Source organism: Canis lupus, chromosome 12 (assembly GCF_011100685.1).
Source record: "Canis lupus familiaris isolate Mischka breed German Shepherd chromosome 12, alternate assembly UU_Cfam_GSD_1.0, whole genome shotgun sequence".
In the NCBI taxonomy this organism is placed as follows: Eukaryota; Metazoa; Chordata; class Mammalia; order Carnivora; family Canidae; genus Canis; species Canis lupus.
The window spans coordinates 3,291,456-3,310,215 of NC_049233.1; the positions used below are offsets into that span (position 1 = coordinate 3,291,456).

At 54.6% G+C, this 18,760-nt stretch overlaps 1 protein-coding gene across 2 annotated transcripts; it reads right to left on the minus strand.

Moving 5' to 3' along the window:
• Positions 1-733: 733 nt before the first annotated feature.
• On the minus strand, positions 734-18,303 carry LEMD2 (LEM domain nuclear envelope protein 2). 2 transcript variants are annotated; one of them, XM_038553768.1, is made up of 9 exons: positions 17,535-18,303; positions 15,901-15,941; positions 12,794-12,869; positions 9,471-9,547; positions 8,413-8,492; positions 6,668-6,813; positions 5,473-5,574; positions 5,288-5,390; positions 734-2,299 (listed from the first exon to the last, which is right to left on the minus strand). In XM_038553768.1, exons 1-9 carry the CDS (start codon positions 18,274-18,276, stop codon positions 2,149-2,151), a joined length of 1,518 nt encoding a protein of 505 aa, XP_038409696.1. In that variant the 5' UTR covers positions 18,277-18,303; the 3' UTR covers positions 734-2,148. The 2 variants fall into 2 exon arrangements, with proteins under 2 accessions (XP_038409696.1, XP_038409697.1); XM_038553769.1 differs by lacking the exons at positions 15,901-15,941; positions 17,535-18,303 and adding an exon at positions 13,595-13,764.
• Between the last annotated feature and the right edge of the window lie 457 nt (positions 18,304-18,760).

The window sequence follows — 18,760 nt, forward strand, 5'->3', positions numbered from 1 at the left end:
TGGGTCGTGTTTTCTGGGGGCTTCAACTCCATTTCTCCACCAGATCTCCCACAGTGCGAAGGAAGGGCTGGATCTCCGAGCCAACCCCAGTGTCTCCGCTGGTCCCCAGGCCCACTGTGCCCTCAGGGTAGTGGCTACCCTGGTGGAGATCAGTCCACCTGGAGGCCCAGACCTTGCGGAGTCCTGGAGTCCTGCCCATCCTGCGCCCCCCCAGATGGCACCTGGGACTCTGCAGCCGAGGCGAGGGCAGGTGCAGAGACTAGGCTGCAGGGGACACGGATCTCCGCCTCCTCGGAAGGCACCACCAGCTGCCAAGGAGCCTCATCCAACCTTTCCCTGCTCTTCGTCCCCCTCCCAGGGCTGAGCACGCCCACCCCGGGAGCCTCTGGGGCCCCCAGGGGAGGCAGAAATGGGGCCAGAAAGAGGTTCTACTGACCCTCACCCTTTGCCACCACTCACTGCGACCAGGCTGGTGTTCTGAGTCCACCCTGCCGGGTATGATAGCCACGCTGTGTTGTAATAGGGAAACTGAGGCTGAGAAGTTATGAGGCTTGCCCAAAAACCTGCTCATGGAAAGGCTGGGGCCGCGTGGGCAGCCTTGGGCGAAGACTTGGGAGAAGACACCCAGCCAACCCGCCCTGGCCTCCTCTTCCCACTGACCTCTTGGCAAGCTGCCGCTCCTCACAACGTTGCTCTGTGGGGGAAAGGGAAAGAATCGTGGACGAGAAACACATCCATTTTTAATAGTTTATTTATCCAACAGTTTCAACCCTGAAGTGAAGCCTGTTGCCGCGTCCGAATTCCGGCTGGGGCCTGATTAGACCATTGCTTTGCCGTGGGGCGGGCGCTCGGAGCCAGCCCCGCGCTCATCCAGACATCAGAGGAAATGAGAGTATTGCTCAAATGAGGGAGATGGAGCTTTATTAAGGAAACAAAAAATACCAGTAAGACCGACAAGGGGTGGCTGATGTCTTCTGGAGGCGCTGTTGTGGGCGCCCTGGCTCGCCCCTCTCCCGCCTGCCTCGGAGGAGAGCACAGGGGGACGAGGCTCTGCTCGAGGGGCTCCTCGCGTTGAGTTAATAGGGCCCCCGGCAGGGCGCTTCTGGAGCCGGGCCGGTGGGGGTGGGGGTGGGGGTGCAGGAGGAAGGTCTGTGGCGGCGCTGGCACGCTCCCGGCGGCCGGCAGCCATGTGACCCCGCACCCTGCGCCCCCCAGGTCGGCCTCAAGTTCTGGCCCTACGGCCCCGCAGCCCTGCAGGGGGCCGCCCGTGGTTGCCCTGGAGAGGGGTGATCGTTGCACAACGGAGACGTGGCACTCCCAAGCTCCCGGAATCCGCATCCTCCTCGACGCAGTGTCGCAGTGTGGCACTGTGAGAAGCACCACTGAAGAGGCCCAGCTCTGACCCTGCGGGTGGCACGGGGCGGCCCTGCCCTCTGGCCGCCCCCGCTCCGGGCTCCTCTCAGGAGGCCGCCCCCGCAGCTCACCCCTCCTGACCGGAGGGTCCCGTGTGCCAGGACCTGGCATTTCTAGATCTTCTACAGTACTTGTTCTACTTTCTAGCACCTTACCCCTTCAGGATAAAAGAGGCCCAACCCAGCTAGAGGACAGGCTTTCTCCCCTCACCCTTGAGCTCCCGGTAACACCCTCTGAAGGCACATGGACCAAACCGCTCCCAACCCCTGCTGCCCCAGCCTGCCAGCCCGACCCACCTCCCACAGGCTCCACGCCCACCCTGCTGAGTGCTCCTGCGGTGGAAGAGCTCCAGCCCACCTGACTGCATACTTGCTCTGCAGGGTCTCCCAGCTGCTGCTCTTTCATCTTCTCTAAGCATCAGAAACAAACCCTTCTCCCCCTTCCTGCCAGCCACCGGGCAGAGAGGACTGGACCAATGCAGAGGACGAGCTACCCACCTGGCCTCTGGCTTTGCCACCCACCCCCACCCCGCCGCTGCCCCTCAAGGAAGCCCAAGCTTTCCTACAAGCTAATCTCTCAAGAGTCTTACAGAGAGACCTTTGGAACCAGAGTGGGAAGGAGGGTGAAAGTCAAGGCAAGCGTGAATTCAGCACTGGCAGGTCTGGTGGCCTTCTCACGCCCCTGGAGGGGACTGGCCTGGGACAGGCTGACTGGGAAAAGGTCCCCGCCCAGGATTTATCGCTCTGAGTCGGAGAAGGAGGAGGGCTTAGTCCATCTCCACACCAGCATATCTTCCCCAGCCACGCGGTGGGACTCTGTCTGGATCCGGGATTCATTGGATGCTAGGAATTCCACAGCCCGGTCCCAGACACGCTTCATGCGCCTCCTGCAATGAGAGGGACCAGGTTCAGCAGCAAGGCAGCAGCCCCCTGCCCCCCGCAAGCTCTGTCTGGTACTGCCCAGAGAAGCGAGCTGGCCTGTGCACGCCCTGGGGACAAGACCCCAGGAGCCCACGCAGAATTTATCTGTGGGAGGAAACTGCGTCAAGTACTAGCAGAACTCCTGCAGAGACAAATTTCTTGAGCCACAGAAAAAAATTATCCCTCAACCTTCTCTGCTCTAAAAGCGCTCAATTAAAGGGAGCCGAAGGGGACCAGAGGTGCCGGAGGACCCCCTGGTGTGTCTGAGTGGGACTGGGCCGTGCTGACCTTGGCCAGCTCTTGCCAGGACCTGTTACTGCAGCAGCCCCAGCCAGGCGGCCCCATCACCAGCACTGGCTGCATTTTAATGCCCCATGTGGGCCAATTAAAGAGTGGCCACTGGGCTGTGGAATCCAAACTTGACAGTGCTTTGGAGCATGGGAATGAGCTCAGCATCTGACGGGGGAGGCCAAGAAGCCGGAGCTGCTCCCCTCTTCTGCTCTGCTGGGTCCCCGGGGCCTGGCATCCCCTTGGACCGCCCCTATAACCTCCTCCCCCTCCAGACTAGACAGGAAGATTCCAGGGCAGTCAGGTTGCTCTGACATCTTCTCTTTGATGAGTTCCTGTCTTTTGGCAGTTCCGCAGCCTGCCTCTCCATGACGTGGAGAGTGACTGTGGACATGGGCATGTGTGAGCAGGAAAGGCTCCACCAGGGCTCAGGACAACAAATGAGGGAAGTTCCTGAGGTGGCCTCTGGGTCGGGAGTAAGAATGGGGGTGCTGGGGCTTTCTTCCTCGGAGTTCGGGTCCTGTCACGAGCGACCCCTCAGCCTGTTTGGCAGTCCCCACTTGCCTGGTGTCACCCAGCCCTCCCTCCCTGGCTGCCCATTAATAGGTGAATAAGCCAGCTGCTTTTAGCCCCCCTGCTTTCCTCACCAGCCAGGCTCTTCAGCCCTCCCTCAGTCTCACAGGCAGACCCTCATCTGCAGGGCAAACCTGAGGGGGCCCACGGCAGCGGATGTGTCCTCACAACTAGAGGGCTTGGCTGCACAGATGAGGGGTAGCAATCAAGAGGCTGAGAGCCAACAGTGTGAGTCTCCCGGGTTTCACTGCTAGGGCTCAGTCCCGAGACAAGCCGAGACGGCACTTTTGCACTTACTTCAGTACATGTGTGGGTTGCACATAACCCTAGCTGGAGCAATAAGGGCTGCCCTGGGATGAGCTGTGAGGCCACCTCCGACACCCCCACTCCCCTTTTCCTGAGGCCTTGTCAATACCTAACAGCACAGTTTCCTTATGCATTTGTTACCTCTCTTCCTCCTGAGAAGCAACACTCCAGCACGGTGGGGATTTGGGCTTCTTCCCCACACCCCAACACACCCCACCCCCGTGACTCAGGAGAGTATGGCCCATAGCCAAGTGCCCACTAAACATCTACTGAATAAAGGAGGGCTTCAAAGCAACCCTCTGCAAGGTGGTGGTATTGTCTCTGTGTCTTGGATGAGGAAAGGCCTCAAGGAGGTTGTTCCCCAAGGCCACATGAGACTCCTGGCTGGGCCAGGAATTTGGTGGGAGTCTGGATGCACCAAGTAGCCTCCCCCTGGGAGCAGGAGGGCCACACGGCTGCCTCATGCTGGACAACAACAGCAAGCACAAGCCAAGGCCATGATCCCAGCTCTCCCTAAGCTTCCTGCCTGCACCTTCCCAAGGAGTAGAGAAAGTTCTTGAGCATCTTCACATTTAAAAACGGCCTTAAATTCACATTTAAAAGCAGTTTTACTCTTCCACTTCCTCTTGGGTTGCACAGAAATGCCACCAGCGGTGGGCTTTGAGCAAATTCCTTAGCCTCCACGTGCCTCAGTTCCCTCATCTGTAAGGGAACATCTGTTCTCACCTCCCAGGGCCACAGTGAGGGTCAACCAAGTGGGACTGTGCTGGGGAAGGCCCAGAGCAGGATGGCTCACAGCGAGCACTCGGCAAATGTGAGTGCTTGTCACTCTCCGAGGGGATGGCATCCAGCCGGAGACCGTACCAAACTGCTGACAAGGGCCCCCAGTCTGAGCCCACGCCATGCCAGGGCCCTGCTGGCTGGGCCCTGGGCCCTCCTCCTACAAAGCTTCCCCACGTTTGGTTTTGTCAGGGGCCACCTAGCATCTGCAGCCCATGTGGAAGGCCCCCTGGAACCATGCGTGACAATGGCCTGCTACCCCTGCCCATGCAGCCGTGCACCTGACCACATCCATTGCCACGAAACCCCACGTTCAACTACATGCATGCATGTGTAGGTGTGCCTGCGACTGTAGGAAGCAAACCATGATGTTTTAGGGGACGTGTCATGGGTCATGGTTAAAAATATCTGAAAGGCAATCTCATCCTTGCTAGTGACTGATTCAAGAACACAAGTAACCAGTTCTGGCCAGCGAGGCCTCAAGGAGTGTGTCACCGGCAGCTTCTGGGCATGTTTTCTCCTGCCCATGAGAGTGACTGGAGGCCCATCTCTCCCCAGTTGGCAGTGACAAGGCAGACGACGATCCAGCTGCCGCTGGCTACCACTTGTGTCTGGGAGGAACTCCAACCAGCCCACAACATCCGGAGGCCAGGGCCACAAGCATCACAGAGAAATGGCACTAGAGTCTCGACTATTCTGTGCCCGGAGCCCAAGGGACTCTGGACTTCCACTAATAGAAACCCACTAGGTCCCTCCCAACTTGAGCCACTGGGGGGAAGGCACGAGCACCTGCCACCCACAGCTCTCCAGTTGGTATCAACGCTGACAGAGTGGGGTCATGCTTCCGTACTTCGGCTGTGCATTGTGCCAAAGATCCGAGCACTGGGGCAGCGGCGGGAGGTGTGCCTGGCCCCCTCATCTGTGATCCTCAGGGCCGACTCGCAGCCCCTTAACTGATGCTCTAGGCCCTCTCCTATGGCACCAGGCTGGGTCAGCCCAGGACTCACCGGCTCTGTGGAGGGATCAGGGTGTCTCGCACATGCAGGATGCCCACGTATGGGTAGCGCTCCATGTCCTGCTCCCAGTCCACGTAGTGGTCCTGGACCACATCTGCAAGGTAGGACAGAGGACACCATATAGGGGAAGGACGTTCTGGCAGGTGCCAGTGGTCCTTTCCCCAGGGGCCACGCACCTATAATCTTCTTCACCATCTCATACATAGCTTGTTCCTCTTCTTCCAGCTTCCGCCACCGATATTTCAGGAGGATCAGGAGCCCCCACAAAAAGGCCAAACCTATGAAGGAACAAAGGCCCCGTTAATCCATCTCATCACTTGTGGCCATTCAGCTGCATGCTGGGTCTCAGTGCAGGCCAGTCGCTGTGCTGGAGGCTGTCAGTGAGCTGCGTTAGGTGTCCTGAGAACCTGCTATGTGTCAGGCCGGGGCTGGCATGCAGCTTACGCAGGATGGGGAGATGGCGGAGGGGAGACAGGCTACAAAGTGATCATCTTCCTCTGCCGGTTGTCACCACGGAGGCATCCCCAGCTGTCCAGATTGAGGCTCCTCCCAACCCCATTCCGGGCTTTCATCTCCTCCCTTGTGAACCAGACCACGGGGTTTCATACATATACACACGCAGGGCCCTTTGTATTCCAAGATGCTGCTGCCGATAATGACGTCTCTGCCTGATGGCGTGGGTGAGGGAGCTGTGTGCACGCCCAAATGGCTGGTGATTTGTCTCTCTGCCACGTCTGCAGAGCTGGCAGTTTCTGTGACTCGGCCTTTCACCTTCCAAAACACCCTGAGGTCTCTGTTCAAAGGCAGCCCCTGATGCCAGGCCACAAGATGCTAAGCTCTGCTTTGCAGCTCAGCCCCCTGGGTCCTTCCTGCTTTCCTTGGGTACCCAGAGCTCCAAGGAGGTGTTTACATCGTTCAGGGAGTAAAATTAAGCCAAGCTCCTGCTGCACCTCCTCCTCCTCCGAGAGGCATGTGCCCTGGAGCTCTGGGGGTGACGATGCTGGGCTCCAGCCAAGGCCCAGCTCCCCCCTTGGGGACAATGATAGTCTCTGACCCCGATCAAGGATATTTTCCAGTTCCCCTCATGCTCCTGCCACCAATCTCTAAAGGTAAGATGACCCAGGGCAGAGGCTGACTTGTTCATCTCCTCAGTTTTATTAGACCTCAGGTTCACGAGACAGAAATGAACTCTCTGGGCCTGGGTTTCTATAGCTCATCACTCATGCCTAGGAGTGTCACTGAGCTGGGCTCCGGGGAGGTGCTGTGTGAGCAGTCCCTATGGCAAGGGCGGGGGAGGGGCTGGTCACGGGGGTGGGGGGGGTGGGGGGGGGGTGGGGGTGTGTGAGGGGAGAAGGGCAGCCAAGGACTTACACCAGAAGAAGATGAGCAGGTTGGTGATCGCTGTGAACAGGGCACGGCTCAGGCGGCAGCCCACACCCATGCGGGGGCGGGCGGATTCCAAGCAGACCACTTTGTCCACAGTTGTCACCAATTCCGATGGGTCTTCCCCTTTCAACCTGAAACAGGACACAGCGCTGCAAATGCATTCAGGAGCTCCCAGGAACCATAGGATCGGCCCCAATTTGAAGCAAGGGGAGATGAAAGGAGGGGCTTTGAGGCCTCTACTTGCTTATAAAATAGACTTGGTATCCTGGTCGCATACTTTCCAGAAATTTCCCACATTGGCTACTTAGAAAGAATAAAACTTTAAAGATGGCAGCAGGCTCGAACCCCTACTGCTAAAGTGACGTCTCCCTCTGTCGAGTCTTCTGACAACTCCTCTCAGCGTGTGGAAGATTAAACTGTAAATTGGATTCCCACCTCCCAGCATATAGAAATGGAAATGTTTACTGAATCACTGGCTTTGCACTGCATAGCAAGAACTGAAAGAGTCTGGGGTGTGCTTTTCCTCGTTGACGGTGACAAGGAGGCACATAAGCTGTTTAAGTATAAAGATTGGGGTGTCGTGAGGCTCGGGGAAGGATAACCACTGGGCTCTCTGAGGCCAGGCTCCCAGCCACAGCGCCTCCACTCTGGCCTCTGAGAGGTGTCAGGACACATGGGGATGCCCACGCCTGCACCTTCTTCTGGCTAGGTGACAGTCTCATGTATGGGAATGCCCAGTGTCTGAAGTGTTCCGATTTCTCGTGACCCGCTTTGAACACTGGTCGTCTGAGCTGGGCTGGGCCACCCTCCGACTGTCTTCCCACAGTGTGAAAAGGCGAGTGCCATCATTCTTCTGTGCTAGCAGCTTTGGTGAGCACTGCTGAGGATAAAATCCATATTCTCTTCCGCCTATCCTAACACACAACAGGAAAATCGCTCAGCCACTCAGGGAAGCTTTATTTATTTTTTTTAAGCCAACGCATTTTAATCGTGTCCTGCATCCAGTTATCAAGCTTTAGGCTGAACAGCCTGAGGGGCTTCTGGTGGAGGCACTGCTGATGGAATTAGTAGTCTGAGTGGATTAGAGACGGAGGGAACAAAACCCTAGAGTGTACTTGAGTATCAGGAGCTGTGGCCTGAACAGAGACCCTAACAAACCCTGGGAAATGGGAGGGAGTCCCAGCATGAAGAACCTTGGTGGTGGCAAGGGGTGGGGGTGTGGGTGGGGGGGCATACTGGTGTATGCAGCCAGATGGGGCTTTTCAGAAGGCTGAGAGGGCTCACCATCCTGGCTAACAGTGCTCCCCGGGGGTAGAAATGAGGTCAAATGCCCAGTCAGAATAAAATCCAGTATGTCCTTTTTCAATTTCCGTCCTGAGCGAAACCGACAGAAACATTTCAGCTAGGAATGAAGACCAGCACCAGACAAAAGGAAATACAGAATGACTTCTCTATGTGGGACCAGCGAGTTCAAAGGGCACAGAGTGAGTTACTTGAAACTCAAAGGTGTAGGTAGAAAACTAGGCTAACCTGGATTTTGTGTCTTATCGTGAAGTGGCTCCTTCCGCTGCACCCTGACCACCTTTTCCTTCTGTTGCCTGGCTGTAGGCTTAGCCCACAAGGACTTGGCAGGGAGACCTGGCTCTACCTTCAGACACCTCTGTGAGCTGACCGTGGCCGCAGGTGCCCATGGTAGTGCCCCCACCCTGTGATGCCTCGCCCACACTCACCAGATGCCCACATCCTTGTTACTGCTCAGTATCCAGGTCAGCGCAGCTTCAAACTTGGCAGGGGAGTTGCCGGTCACATTCTGTGGGAGGGGGCGGGAGATTAGTGCTGTGGCTGGGCAGACCAGCTAGAACATTGTTCTCCTGCTGGATTAGGGAAGACCTCTCCCGTGTCCTCCAGCGGGCCCCAGAGCCCCATTCCGCTAAATGCACGACAAAGTGGAAGGTGGAAATGTGGGTTGATGAGAGCCAAGAAGGGGCTCTACCAGGAGGAGTCGAGGTGGGAGCACACAAGAAAGTGATGCAGGTCTGAGGTAGCCAAAAACAATTTTCTCAAGTACCAAAGCGTCAAGGGCTAGCAGCTCATCTTGGGGAAAATAAAAACACGTGTGGGGCTGGGGGCCCCAGGGGCCAGTCCCTGCCCCTCTCTGGGCCTCAGTCTCCTCATCTGGGAAATGAAAATAGGCTAGGGGACCCCTAGGTTTCTGCTGGCTCTAAGGTTCTAGAATTCTGTCAAACTGGGGCCAGGCCAACGGCCACACAGACCCCGAGCAATCTACACAGTGAACATAAAGGAGAGAATGGACAGGTGAAATGTAGGTCTGTAAAGCTGCTGGGAAGGGGAGAAAAGCGGGGGGTAAGTAATGGGGCTGCTTCAAGAAGAGGCGGCCTGCAGTGGCCATACCAGCTGCTCAGGAGACCCCCACCCACCTGTGGCAGGCAGGGCTCCGGCTCACAGCTCAGCTGGGACCAGGCACCTCTCCTGCTGCCTAAACTGAAAGTAGCCTAACACTCAACTAAGTTAGAAAGAAAGAAAAGAAAGAAAAGAAAGAAAAGAAAGAAAAGAAAGAAAGAAAGAAGAAAAGAAAAGGAAAGAAAGAAAAGAAAAGAAAAGAAAAGAAAAGAAAAGAAAAGAAAAGAAAGAAACAACAAAAAAGGGAAAACAAAAATAGCCAAAAAGCAAACACAAAATGGAAACGGAAAAAAAAGGCAGGGTCTGAAAGATCAGAACAAAAGCACCAGGACCTCCTGGGAGTGGGTGAGCGCTGCAGCCTACTTACTGCTAGGTATTCCTGGGCTTCCACTACAGGGATGCATTTGCTTTTTAGCTTCTCTGGATTTCCACATTCAAAATTACCTAGGAGGAAAAAACACATTCAAACAAAAGGAAGAGGTGGGGAAAAAAATACTCTGAAATGGGCTAAAAAAAAAAAAAAATGCAGCAAGAATCAAGCCATCAGCTTTAAGGGGGAGCATGTGGCCCCATGACTCTGGTGAGGCATCCTCAGTCTGCACCAAGATCAAAACCCACTTGGCTTGGATCGATTCCAGATCATTAAAACCTGACCTGCAAAGGAGTGCAGTGATTTGCATTAAATGACTAAAAAGCTACCCAATCCTAAGGTCTGTTCTCAATTGATCCCTAAGAGGATCAGACAGGTAGCTTTGGAAGGTACCAGAATGGCACTATAAATAAACGCGACCTGGGCAAAAAAAAGAAAGGCAGGGCGGCTGCAGGCACTGCAGGATTCTGGCCACGGCACAGGCCGGGGGCTAGGAACTCCAGGCCCACTGTTTTGAGGGGTTCTGGGGAGGGAAGGCCAAAATGCCCCACAGAGAAAGAGGGCATCCCTGTGCTGGGCAGTGGGGCCTCAGTGTGGTGCCCCAAGGGGCCACCCCCTTCTGATTAGGTCCCACCTAGGATGAAGCTGGGAGCCTCCCCTTAGGCCCACCCAGGGCCACCTCCTCTGAAAACTCCCGAGCCCATGGGGAAATCTTGTCGGACCAAATCACTCTGGACTTGGGGGCCTGCCACAGCCAGTGGCTCTCAACAGCCCACTATGGTCCACCCACCATTGTTCTGCTTCCTGTGGGTCACTAGATGCCTTGAGAGCAGGCACAGCACAGGCTGGGGGCATGTACAAGATCCTTAACCCACACAGAGCCTCACTGCTCTTAACCTGGCGCAGCCTGGGGTCTGGGGAGGGAGTGGCTGAGAATGAACTTTAAAAATCTTGAGACCAAACTAAAGGTTATCCCTCCTGTGCCAAGTTGAGCTTGCCCTTATGGGACCCCTGAGATCAAGCTGGCTTTTCCCGACAGGCCCCAGAATGCCCTGCCCCGCTTAAGCTGGCCTGGACCACAGCCATGGTCTCCTGATTAGTTTCGTCCTCTCTCCTTTCTCATCAACGTTTGATCAACAAAAGTTTAAAATGATTCTGCTTAAATCGCACTACTACACTCAAGCTGCCGTCACCCTTGCCTTCCTAGCTCCTGGCTCTCAACATATCACTCTGCTGCTCAAAAGCCTCCTTGGCATTCACCGCCTGCAGTGATCAAAGCCCTGGTGGCCTGACATCTATGGCCATCCATGGTGGGGCCCAACCAACCTTTCCAAACTCCATTCCTTCCCCTATGAAGCCAAGAGCTTCCATCCCTGACTCTGTCATTTCCCGCCTCTTGGCTCTGCCCTGCCCCCCACATATACAGAATCAATCCTCCTTGGGCTTCAGGGTCTGGCACAGACACCACCTCCCCTGTGATGCTTTCCTGACTGCTCCAGCTGAAAGGTAACATGCCTACTGGAACTTCTGGCCTCTCGGTTCTCATCTAATCACACCTTTTAACAGCCATTGGTCAGGGAGGTAGGTGGCCTGTCCCTTCTACTAGATCATAAGCACCCTGTGGGCTGCAAGGGAAGCACAATGCCCCGCCCATAGGTGACCTCCCAGGTGGGGTTGGGGTTGGGCAGAGTATGGCCTAGCAGAGCCCTCATTCCCCTGCAGTGAGACCCTCAGGCTTGCCGTTGGCCAGGCTTGTCAGAGGACAGGAGGCACTAGGCCCCCTGATGGCATAAGCCAGGACCACAAATGGAGGGCAGGATGGAGGAGAAATGTCTACCAGCATCTCTGGTTTAAGACAGAGCTTCCCTACTTTATACCCTAGGGCTTTTCAAAAATGCAGACTTTGATTCATAGGTTTGGAATGGGTCCTCAGATTCTGGATTTCCAATAGGTTCTGGGGTGATCCTAATGCTGCTTGTCCCTGGACCACAACTGAGTTACTAAGGTCTGGAACACTCTCTTAAAGGGCCAGAATTTGGGCAGCCTGGGTGGCTCGGCGGTTTAGTGCCTGCCTTCAGCCCAGGGGGTGATCCTGGAGACCTGGGATCGAGGCCCACATCGGGCTCCCTGCATGGAGCCTGCTTCTCACTCTGCCTTGTGTCTCTGCCTCTCTCTCTCTCTCTGTGTGTGTCTCTCATGAATAAATAAATAAAATCTTGAAAAAAATAAAGGGCCAGAATTTATAGTCCAAGGACCCAGGCCATGCAGAAAGGCCCCTGGGGCCTGTGATGCTGTGAGCTCCCATGCCTACTGCTCCTCCTCCGAGCTCACAGATGCCTTCCTGACCGCCACTAGTCTCCTGCCAGTCAGGGGAAGGTGGTGGCAGAGCTATGGCCCATAAGACCTGCCCCAAGGGCTGAGGGCCCAGTACAAGCCCATCCAGCCTGGATTCCCTAGCAATGACTTTAGACAAGGGTTGGCCCCACAGGTAAGAGGCGCCTCTTGAACATTCCATAAGACTGAATAGTTCTGTCTGGTTCTGGTGCACCAAGCTTGGGGCACAAGCTCAGGTCACACTATGCCCTAAGCAAGTGATTCTGAGAGGTGTGGGGAGGTGATATATCTGGCCTCAAAGAATAATTTTCTAAATAAAATAGTAGGGAAGCCTTCTGGATGGATTACTTTTTAGAGGTACTTCATGGGGGTACTGAAAATGTCCTCCTCTAGAGTAAAACAATTTTCATTTGTTAAAAAAAAAAAAAAAAAAAAAAAAGACCAAGGACCACTTGGCTAGAGAGGGAGACAGTTTCTGAGAGGTTAAGGGACTTATCCGAGGTCCTGCAGCTAGATGGGGAGATCAGGACCAGATGTGACACGGGGGCCCTGGCAAGCTGGGTGGACCTGAGTGTGACCAGCCCACCGGGCAGGCCCCTGCCACTTGCATAGGCCTCTCCTCCTGGCCTGACCGACCATCTGGTACAGGAGGCTCTCCAGGTCAGAAGATCCAGACTCTGAGGAGACCTGGGGCCTGGCTCCTGCGAGTGCAACATGAAAGCATCGAGTGGTGGGCATCCAGAGAAAACAGGCTTGTGCAGGGGCCAGGACCCCTGAGACCCTTAAAGGGGATATGAAAACCAACTATAGGCTTAAGAAAGCTGTGTCTAAGTGGAGAATTGGGGCAAGACTTGGTTTCTGAGTGTGTCTTCTGGGAGATCACCAGCAAGCATCTCGGCCTCCTGCCAGCCAGCCCCAGCCAGGCTGATGAGGGGAAGAGCCCACAGCCCCCACGAGGAATCTCAGGCCCAGAGATATCCACTCACCGGCTTGGACGGCCAGGAAGTTGTAGAGTTCATGCAGCAGCTCCAGCAAGGCCGCCTTCTGCTTGGCCTGACAGAACTGGAAGGGCACAGGACAAGCAGTCAGCAAGCAGTGGTGGGGGCAGGGGGCTCCGTCCAGCTGGTTTTACCTCCTTGGCTGCACTGCCAAGTGCTAGGCAGCAAGGCACAACTCCTAACCCAAATTCTGTAAAGTGGTGGGCCCAGGGACGGGGTCAATAAATACCGGGTTAACTGAGCACCATGAAAACAGAGGCAGAACTAAAAGCAGACATAGTAACTAAGGAATTGCCATCCTGAAGGCTCCCAGCCTCTGTCCTGCAGTTCCCACGGGAATAAAGGCCATTAAGCAGGGCGGTGGAGCAGAGGTGACTAGGCTGTGGGGAGATGCAGCAGCCCAGCTTCCCTGGTGGGCCAGGCAAATGCTACTACTGCAGCCTTGTCTTCCCTTGGGCCGCTCCTGTCTGTTTTTGGAGAGTCAGGTGCCTACATTCTGCCTATAAATTGTCTGCCCGGTGGATTAGCTGCAGCAACTGCTTCATCTTAGACTGGATTCCTGACTAGAAGTGGGAAATTTCTAGAAATCTTAAAACTATAGAGGACAAAAGTCATCTGTATGAGAAAACAGGAACACGAATACACCTAGATCTCCTCCACTTATAACAGAATTGAAACCATTTTGCTAGACTTGCTAGATTTAGAATATTTAAAAGAAAAACTGCTCTTCCTTGAGAGTGAATGACGGGCTGTCATGAGTCTGCACTGAATCCTCACCACAATCCTTACCACACCCCAATTTCTCAGATGAGGAGTCCGAGGTTTAGAGTCCATAGCTAGGCCACCAAGATCCCACAGCTAACAAGTGCTGAAGATGGTCAACTCCAAGCCTACCGCCCCCTTCAGACCTCCTCTGGGGTGTCACTGGGGTGTCCTGGGCTCCGGGCCTGGCTTGACAACTGTGGAAAGAACCACAGTCACTTTCCTTCTTGGGCTTGCTTGATGCCCTCATCTGCAACGTTGAGGGACTTGGTTTCTGAAAGTCTCAGAGGCCAAGATATGTTCCCTTGTGTTGCCTAAAGACCCAAAAGCCTTTCCAAGTACAAAATGGGGTTACCAAGATTTACACACATGACTGTTAACGTTCAGAAACAACGCACAAATCTGTAAGTAGAATCAGATACCCAAACTACCTTTTAAAGATGAATGTGATGGAAAATGTTGATAATAAGAAATATAACTGAATATACATGGAGATCTCAATTCTATAAACATACATACACAAACAAATGAGAAGGGAAGGAAATACCCCCAAATGTCACCAAAATTATTTCTTGGTGGCAGAATCATGGCTGATTTTGGCACATTTTTTTTTACACTAAACATCTATTACTGTCACAACCAGGAAAAAAAGAGAGGTGGTCACAATTAACTCCATTTCAAACTCACCGACGTTTAGGCAAAGCGGGGCTGATCCCACCTAAAGGGAACAGAAGGATGGAAGGCACTAGACCACGAGATGGCCTGAGACAGCACACCCACTCCCAGCCTATCCACGCGTTTTCAGCAGCACAAAGGCAGAGAGAAAAATGCTAAGTGTCATAGTTGGCTGAGAAGGGAAAGAACACATATCTCTCAAACTCCAATGCCCATCTGGATTCTGGGGGAGCCTGAGCCACACAAAGAATAAGACTTTTCAGCAAGAGCCTCACCAAAGCCAAGAGCATCTCCCAAACTGCCTATTCCTGTGTCCACCCTTCATGACGGCCAAGAACACCCCATGAGATCTCAGCTCATTGGGGCCTGTGATGAGGCCCAGACTCTGCCTTTTGATGCCCTGATGTTACGAGTACCCACGCTGCTCACCGAGCACATCTTTAGCAAGATCCCGGGATGGGCCCGTTGGGGCTCACTCAGCTGGGGAGATGAACCAAGAGATAGAAACCAGAGAAACAAACAAACAAAAAAAAGATACCAGAGAAATCTTACAGAAAAGTTCCTTGCTTTCGGGTTCAAAATTCTAGTTTTCCCTCTGGCCACTACCTATTTTTCTGGGCCACTTCCTGTAATCATCAACTGTGGTTTCCATGACAGAAGGCACTTTCAACTTAATATGAATCTGTTTTCACAAAACAACTGAGAGGCAAAGATACTTGGTGGATGAATGCAATAAGTGAATGTAATAAAACATCCCCAAAGATGACATAGCGGAAGCCAGAGAAGAAATAAAGGCTATTATTTACACCAGGCCACCCCTTCTGTTAACATGGATAAGAGAGTGAACTCTTGACTGTGTGCACTTTCCTAGGCCCCGGGGCTGCCAGATGTGGAGACTGAGGCCTTGGGAGAGGCCTGGCATTGCACACTTAATAATTAGACTACTAAGTCATGCCCTCTAGCAGGAAAAGGCTCCTGACCTGGTAGGATTTATGACCTGAAAATTTACTGCCTCCTATCTTCCCCAGACTATCACCTGTGCCAGCATCCCAGCTCCTAGCTAATGCCGCGTGCATGACTCATAAATGGATGGGGCTGCTCGCCTTCCCCAAATATTATTTGTAGGGAACATTAAAGCCTCATAAAACAAATCTATAGGCAAGAGGCCTAATTCCACTTCAGATATATTTAAAACAACCCCACCCGCTCCCTGATGTTTCAAATCCGAACAGCACTGTCAGCCACAGACACCAGAGCAGAGGGAACGTGGACCTGAGAACTCGGCCTCCAGAAGCTTAAAAACTGCCAGCCCTTCCTCTGGAAGCCAGGGAGCTTGAGAGGTCCTTTAGCCCAACCTACTGCATCCGCCTAGATTGACTTAGGCAGATCAAAGTCCCCGGCGCTGTGAGTGATGGGAGAGCTACCATAACAAGCCAGGGTTGGATCTTGGGAGTTCTATTCTTTCTATTTCAAGTACTCTGTCGCCTGCCACAATTGAGTCTGACACAAACATCACAGAACACGATGTGATTCTGGTACATTACAGGAAGCACTCCTGAAAATGATCCTATTATGATCCTTTTCTGGGGAAGTTTACCTCCTGATGGAGGCTAACATCCTTGGGGGGAATAACAAAAGCTAGAGAAACTCAGACTCACCTTATCTGTTTTGCTGTCACAGTCCACTGGCAATAATTTCACTGAGACCAAGAAAAGAAACACAGAGGAAATTAAAAGTGTGGGTTCAGGAAAAGATTACAAAAGAGAACCATTCCCAAAATTCAGGGTAAGTAAAACATTCCCATTAAGGGTGGGGACCAGAAAGATGTCCTCTAAATATGGCACTTGTAAAATGTCGATAGTAACATGTAAGGGTTTCCCAAGCCCGGATGAGGAATCAGGACTAGGACCACTGGTCCAAATGGTAGCTGGAAATGATTAGCCATGGGCTCTTGGGCAACTCAACCACTCTGAACCTCCACCTCCTCATTTGTAGAATGGGATCAATAAAGCTTCCGCTGCTTAACTCAAGGAGTAAACCTCAAACAAGTCAATATACATGATTGTTTTGTAAACTGCCAAGTGATATGTTGAATAGGGATTTGTACCACCACGGGAGGGGAGCTCCAGCTAAATCCCAAGATATACCCAAGAGCTGTTGTCTTAAAGTATCTCAGCAGGGACTATGAAAATTGTACTGTTTGACTGCTGTGGTATCATATAGTCCCACGACCCTCCCAGGTCTGCTTAATTTCTTTAGCAAGTGGATAGACTGCTCTCATAGCCAAGAAGTTATTTGGGTGTGTGAGTCTGGGATCCCCATGCCCACAGACTTGTTCATATACCCAAACACCCATCTGCTGCAACAGCTAAGGTACAATTTGGCCTCTCCCTGCATTTTGGCTGTTCCTGCTAGGCATGGAAAGAAAGATGTGGCGGCCTTGGCTTGAGGCTGGGAACAGTATTCATCACAATGCTTTGCAAAGAATATCAAAGGCTAGTGAACTCACTTTATACTTTAGATTTATACACTTTACCCTTTACATTTTCATGTTGAGACTAAAGCCCAGTTACCCAAGAAGCAGATTCCCCTTTTAAGAAACATACCAATCCTCAACTAGTCAGAATACCCACTGTATCCTGCAGACCTCTTATTGGCATGTCCAATCACTAACTAAAATGTGGACAGAAGCATGGCCGGGAATGTCCTTGACTCACAGAACTCTCTCTTAACACACTCCAGGAGGATAATGCTAGCAAGGATAAACACCTCCATGTATATCACTTTAAACGCTTTTGGTGATGCAAAGCTGGGAACCCAACCAGATCCGATCTGTGGGCAGTCAAACCTGGGGTGTCTTCAAATGGGCACTAATGTGTGAATGAGCCAGAGATCCAAGTTAAGAAAGAACTAAAAAGGAATGGGGGTGGACCTGCCTGTTGGAGAGGGGTGTGGTTTTCTCTGGAGAGGGAAAACCAGAGGTTGGGGTGGAAATGACTAGGAATGAAGACTGCTTCCAGCACGTGGTTGAAAGGGAGACTGGTAGGGAGGGCGAGGGCAGAAATGGAGAACAGAACAGGAGAGTGAGGACAGAGATGGCTGCAGGAACTCCAGGCCTCTTCTCCCGCGGCGGCGGGGAGCAGAGGCAAGGTCTGGAGGGGAGAAGACGGCCAGAAGCAGCTGGCAAGGCCCGGGCGGGGCAGCCTGGCGCCGAGAGGAACCGGTGGCCTCAGGTGGGCGCTCACTCGCGCGCCCGGGGCCCTCCCCTGCGCCGGCCCGGCCCGGGACGTACTGTTGTCCTCCGCCTCCTGCGGCGCCGAGGGCTTGCCCATCTTCACCCAGAGGATGCCCAGGAAGACGAGCAGCAGCCCCAGGCTGGCCCAGAACAGGAGCCGGGACAGGCAGCGCTCCAGCCGCCGCCCCGCCTCGGGCCGGGCCCGCGCCGCACCCGCAGGGCCAGTGAGCGTGGCCCGCAGGCCCGGGCGCGGGGCGGCGCCGAGGAGGGCGGAGGGCGGCCGGGCCGGGGCCGGGGCCGGGGCCGGGGTCGCGGCCCACCAGCGACGGACTCCGTGGCCCGGCGCGGCCCTGTCGAGCGGCCGGGCGTCCTCGTCCTCCTCGGAGCTGCCCCGGGCCGAGGCGCGGCGCCGGGGCGGCGCGGGGCGGGCGGGGTAGGCGAGGCCGCGGCTCCCGGCCCAGGACGCCGCGGAGGCCCCGCCGTCGCCGTAGGCCCCGGAGGTCGCGTAGGCCAAGCCCGAGGCCGGCGGGGAGAGCCAGGGCTCCGCTCGCAGGGGGGCCGCGGCGGGCCGGGCTCGCAGCGGCGCCTCCTCGCGCAGCCGGGCCTCCCCGCGCAGCCGCTCCTCGCCCCGCAGCCCGGCCTCCTCCCGCAGCCGCTCCTCGCCGCGCAGCCGGGCCTCGCCCCGCAGGCGGCGCAGCTTGTTGCGGTACACGTCCCGGGTGGTGTCGGTGATGGGTCCTGGCTGGAAGCCCAGGGCCTGTAGCTCCCGCCGCAGCTCCAGGTCCGACAGGCCGGCCATGGCCAGGACGCCGCCCCCCGCCCGCCCCCGGCGCGCACCGCACCCGGAACTGCTCCCGCCGGCGGCCGCGGCGGAGCGGGCGGGGCCCCGCGCCATGATGGGAAGGTCTGTCCGCGCCCTCCCGGGTGGCGGCCATGTTGGGGAGGTCAGACTCGGCCCTTGATGCCGCCATGTTGGGGAGGTCCGAGAATTTTAAAAATGTTTTTCTTCTTCCTTTTTCTCTCCTTCCCCTCCCCTCCTTGCCCAGTCCTTGTCTGTAAGACCGATCGGTGTTTCTTTACGAATACTCCTCCCCATGCGCGGTCCCGGGCACGCGGTAGACACCTAGCAAAGTGTTGATTTAGTGGTGAAGGACGAGCCCCTGCGGACCCTTTGCATCTTTCTTTTTTTTTTTTTAAATTTTTTAAAAATTTATTTATGATAGTCACAGAGAGAGAGAGAGAGGCAGAGACACAGGCAGAGGGAGAAGCAGGCTCCATGCACC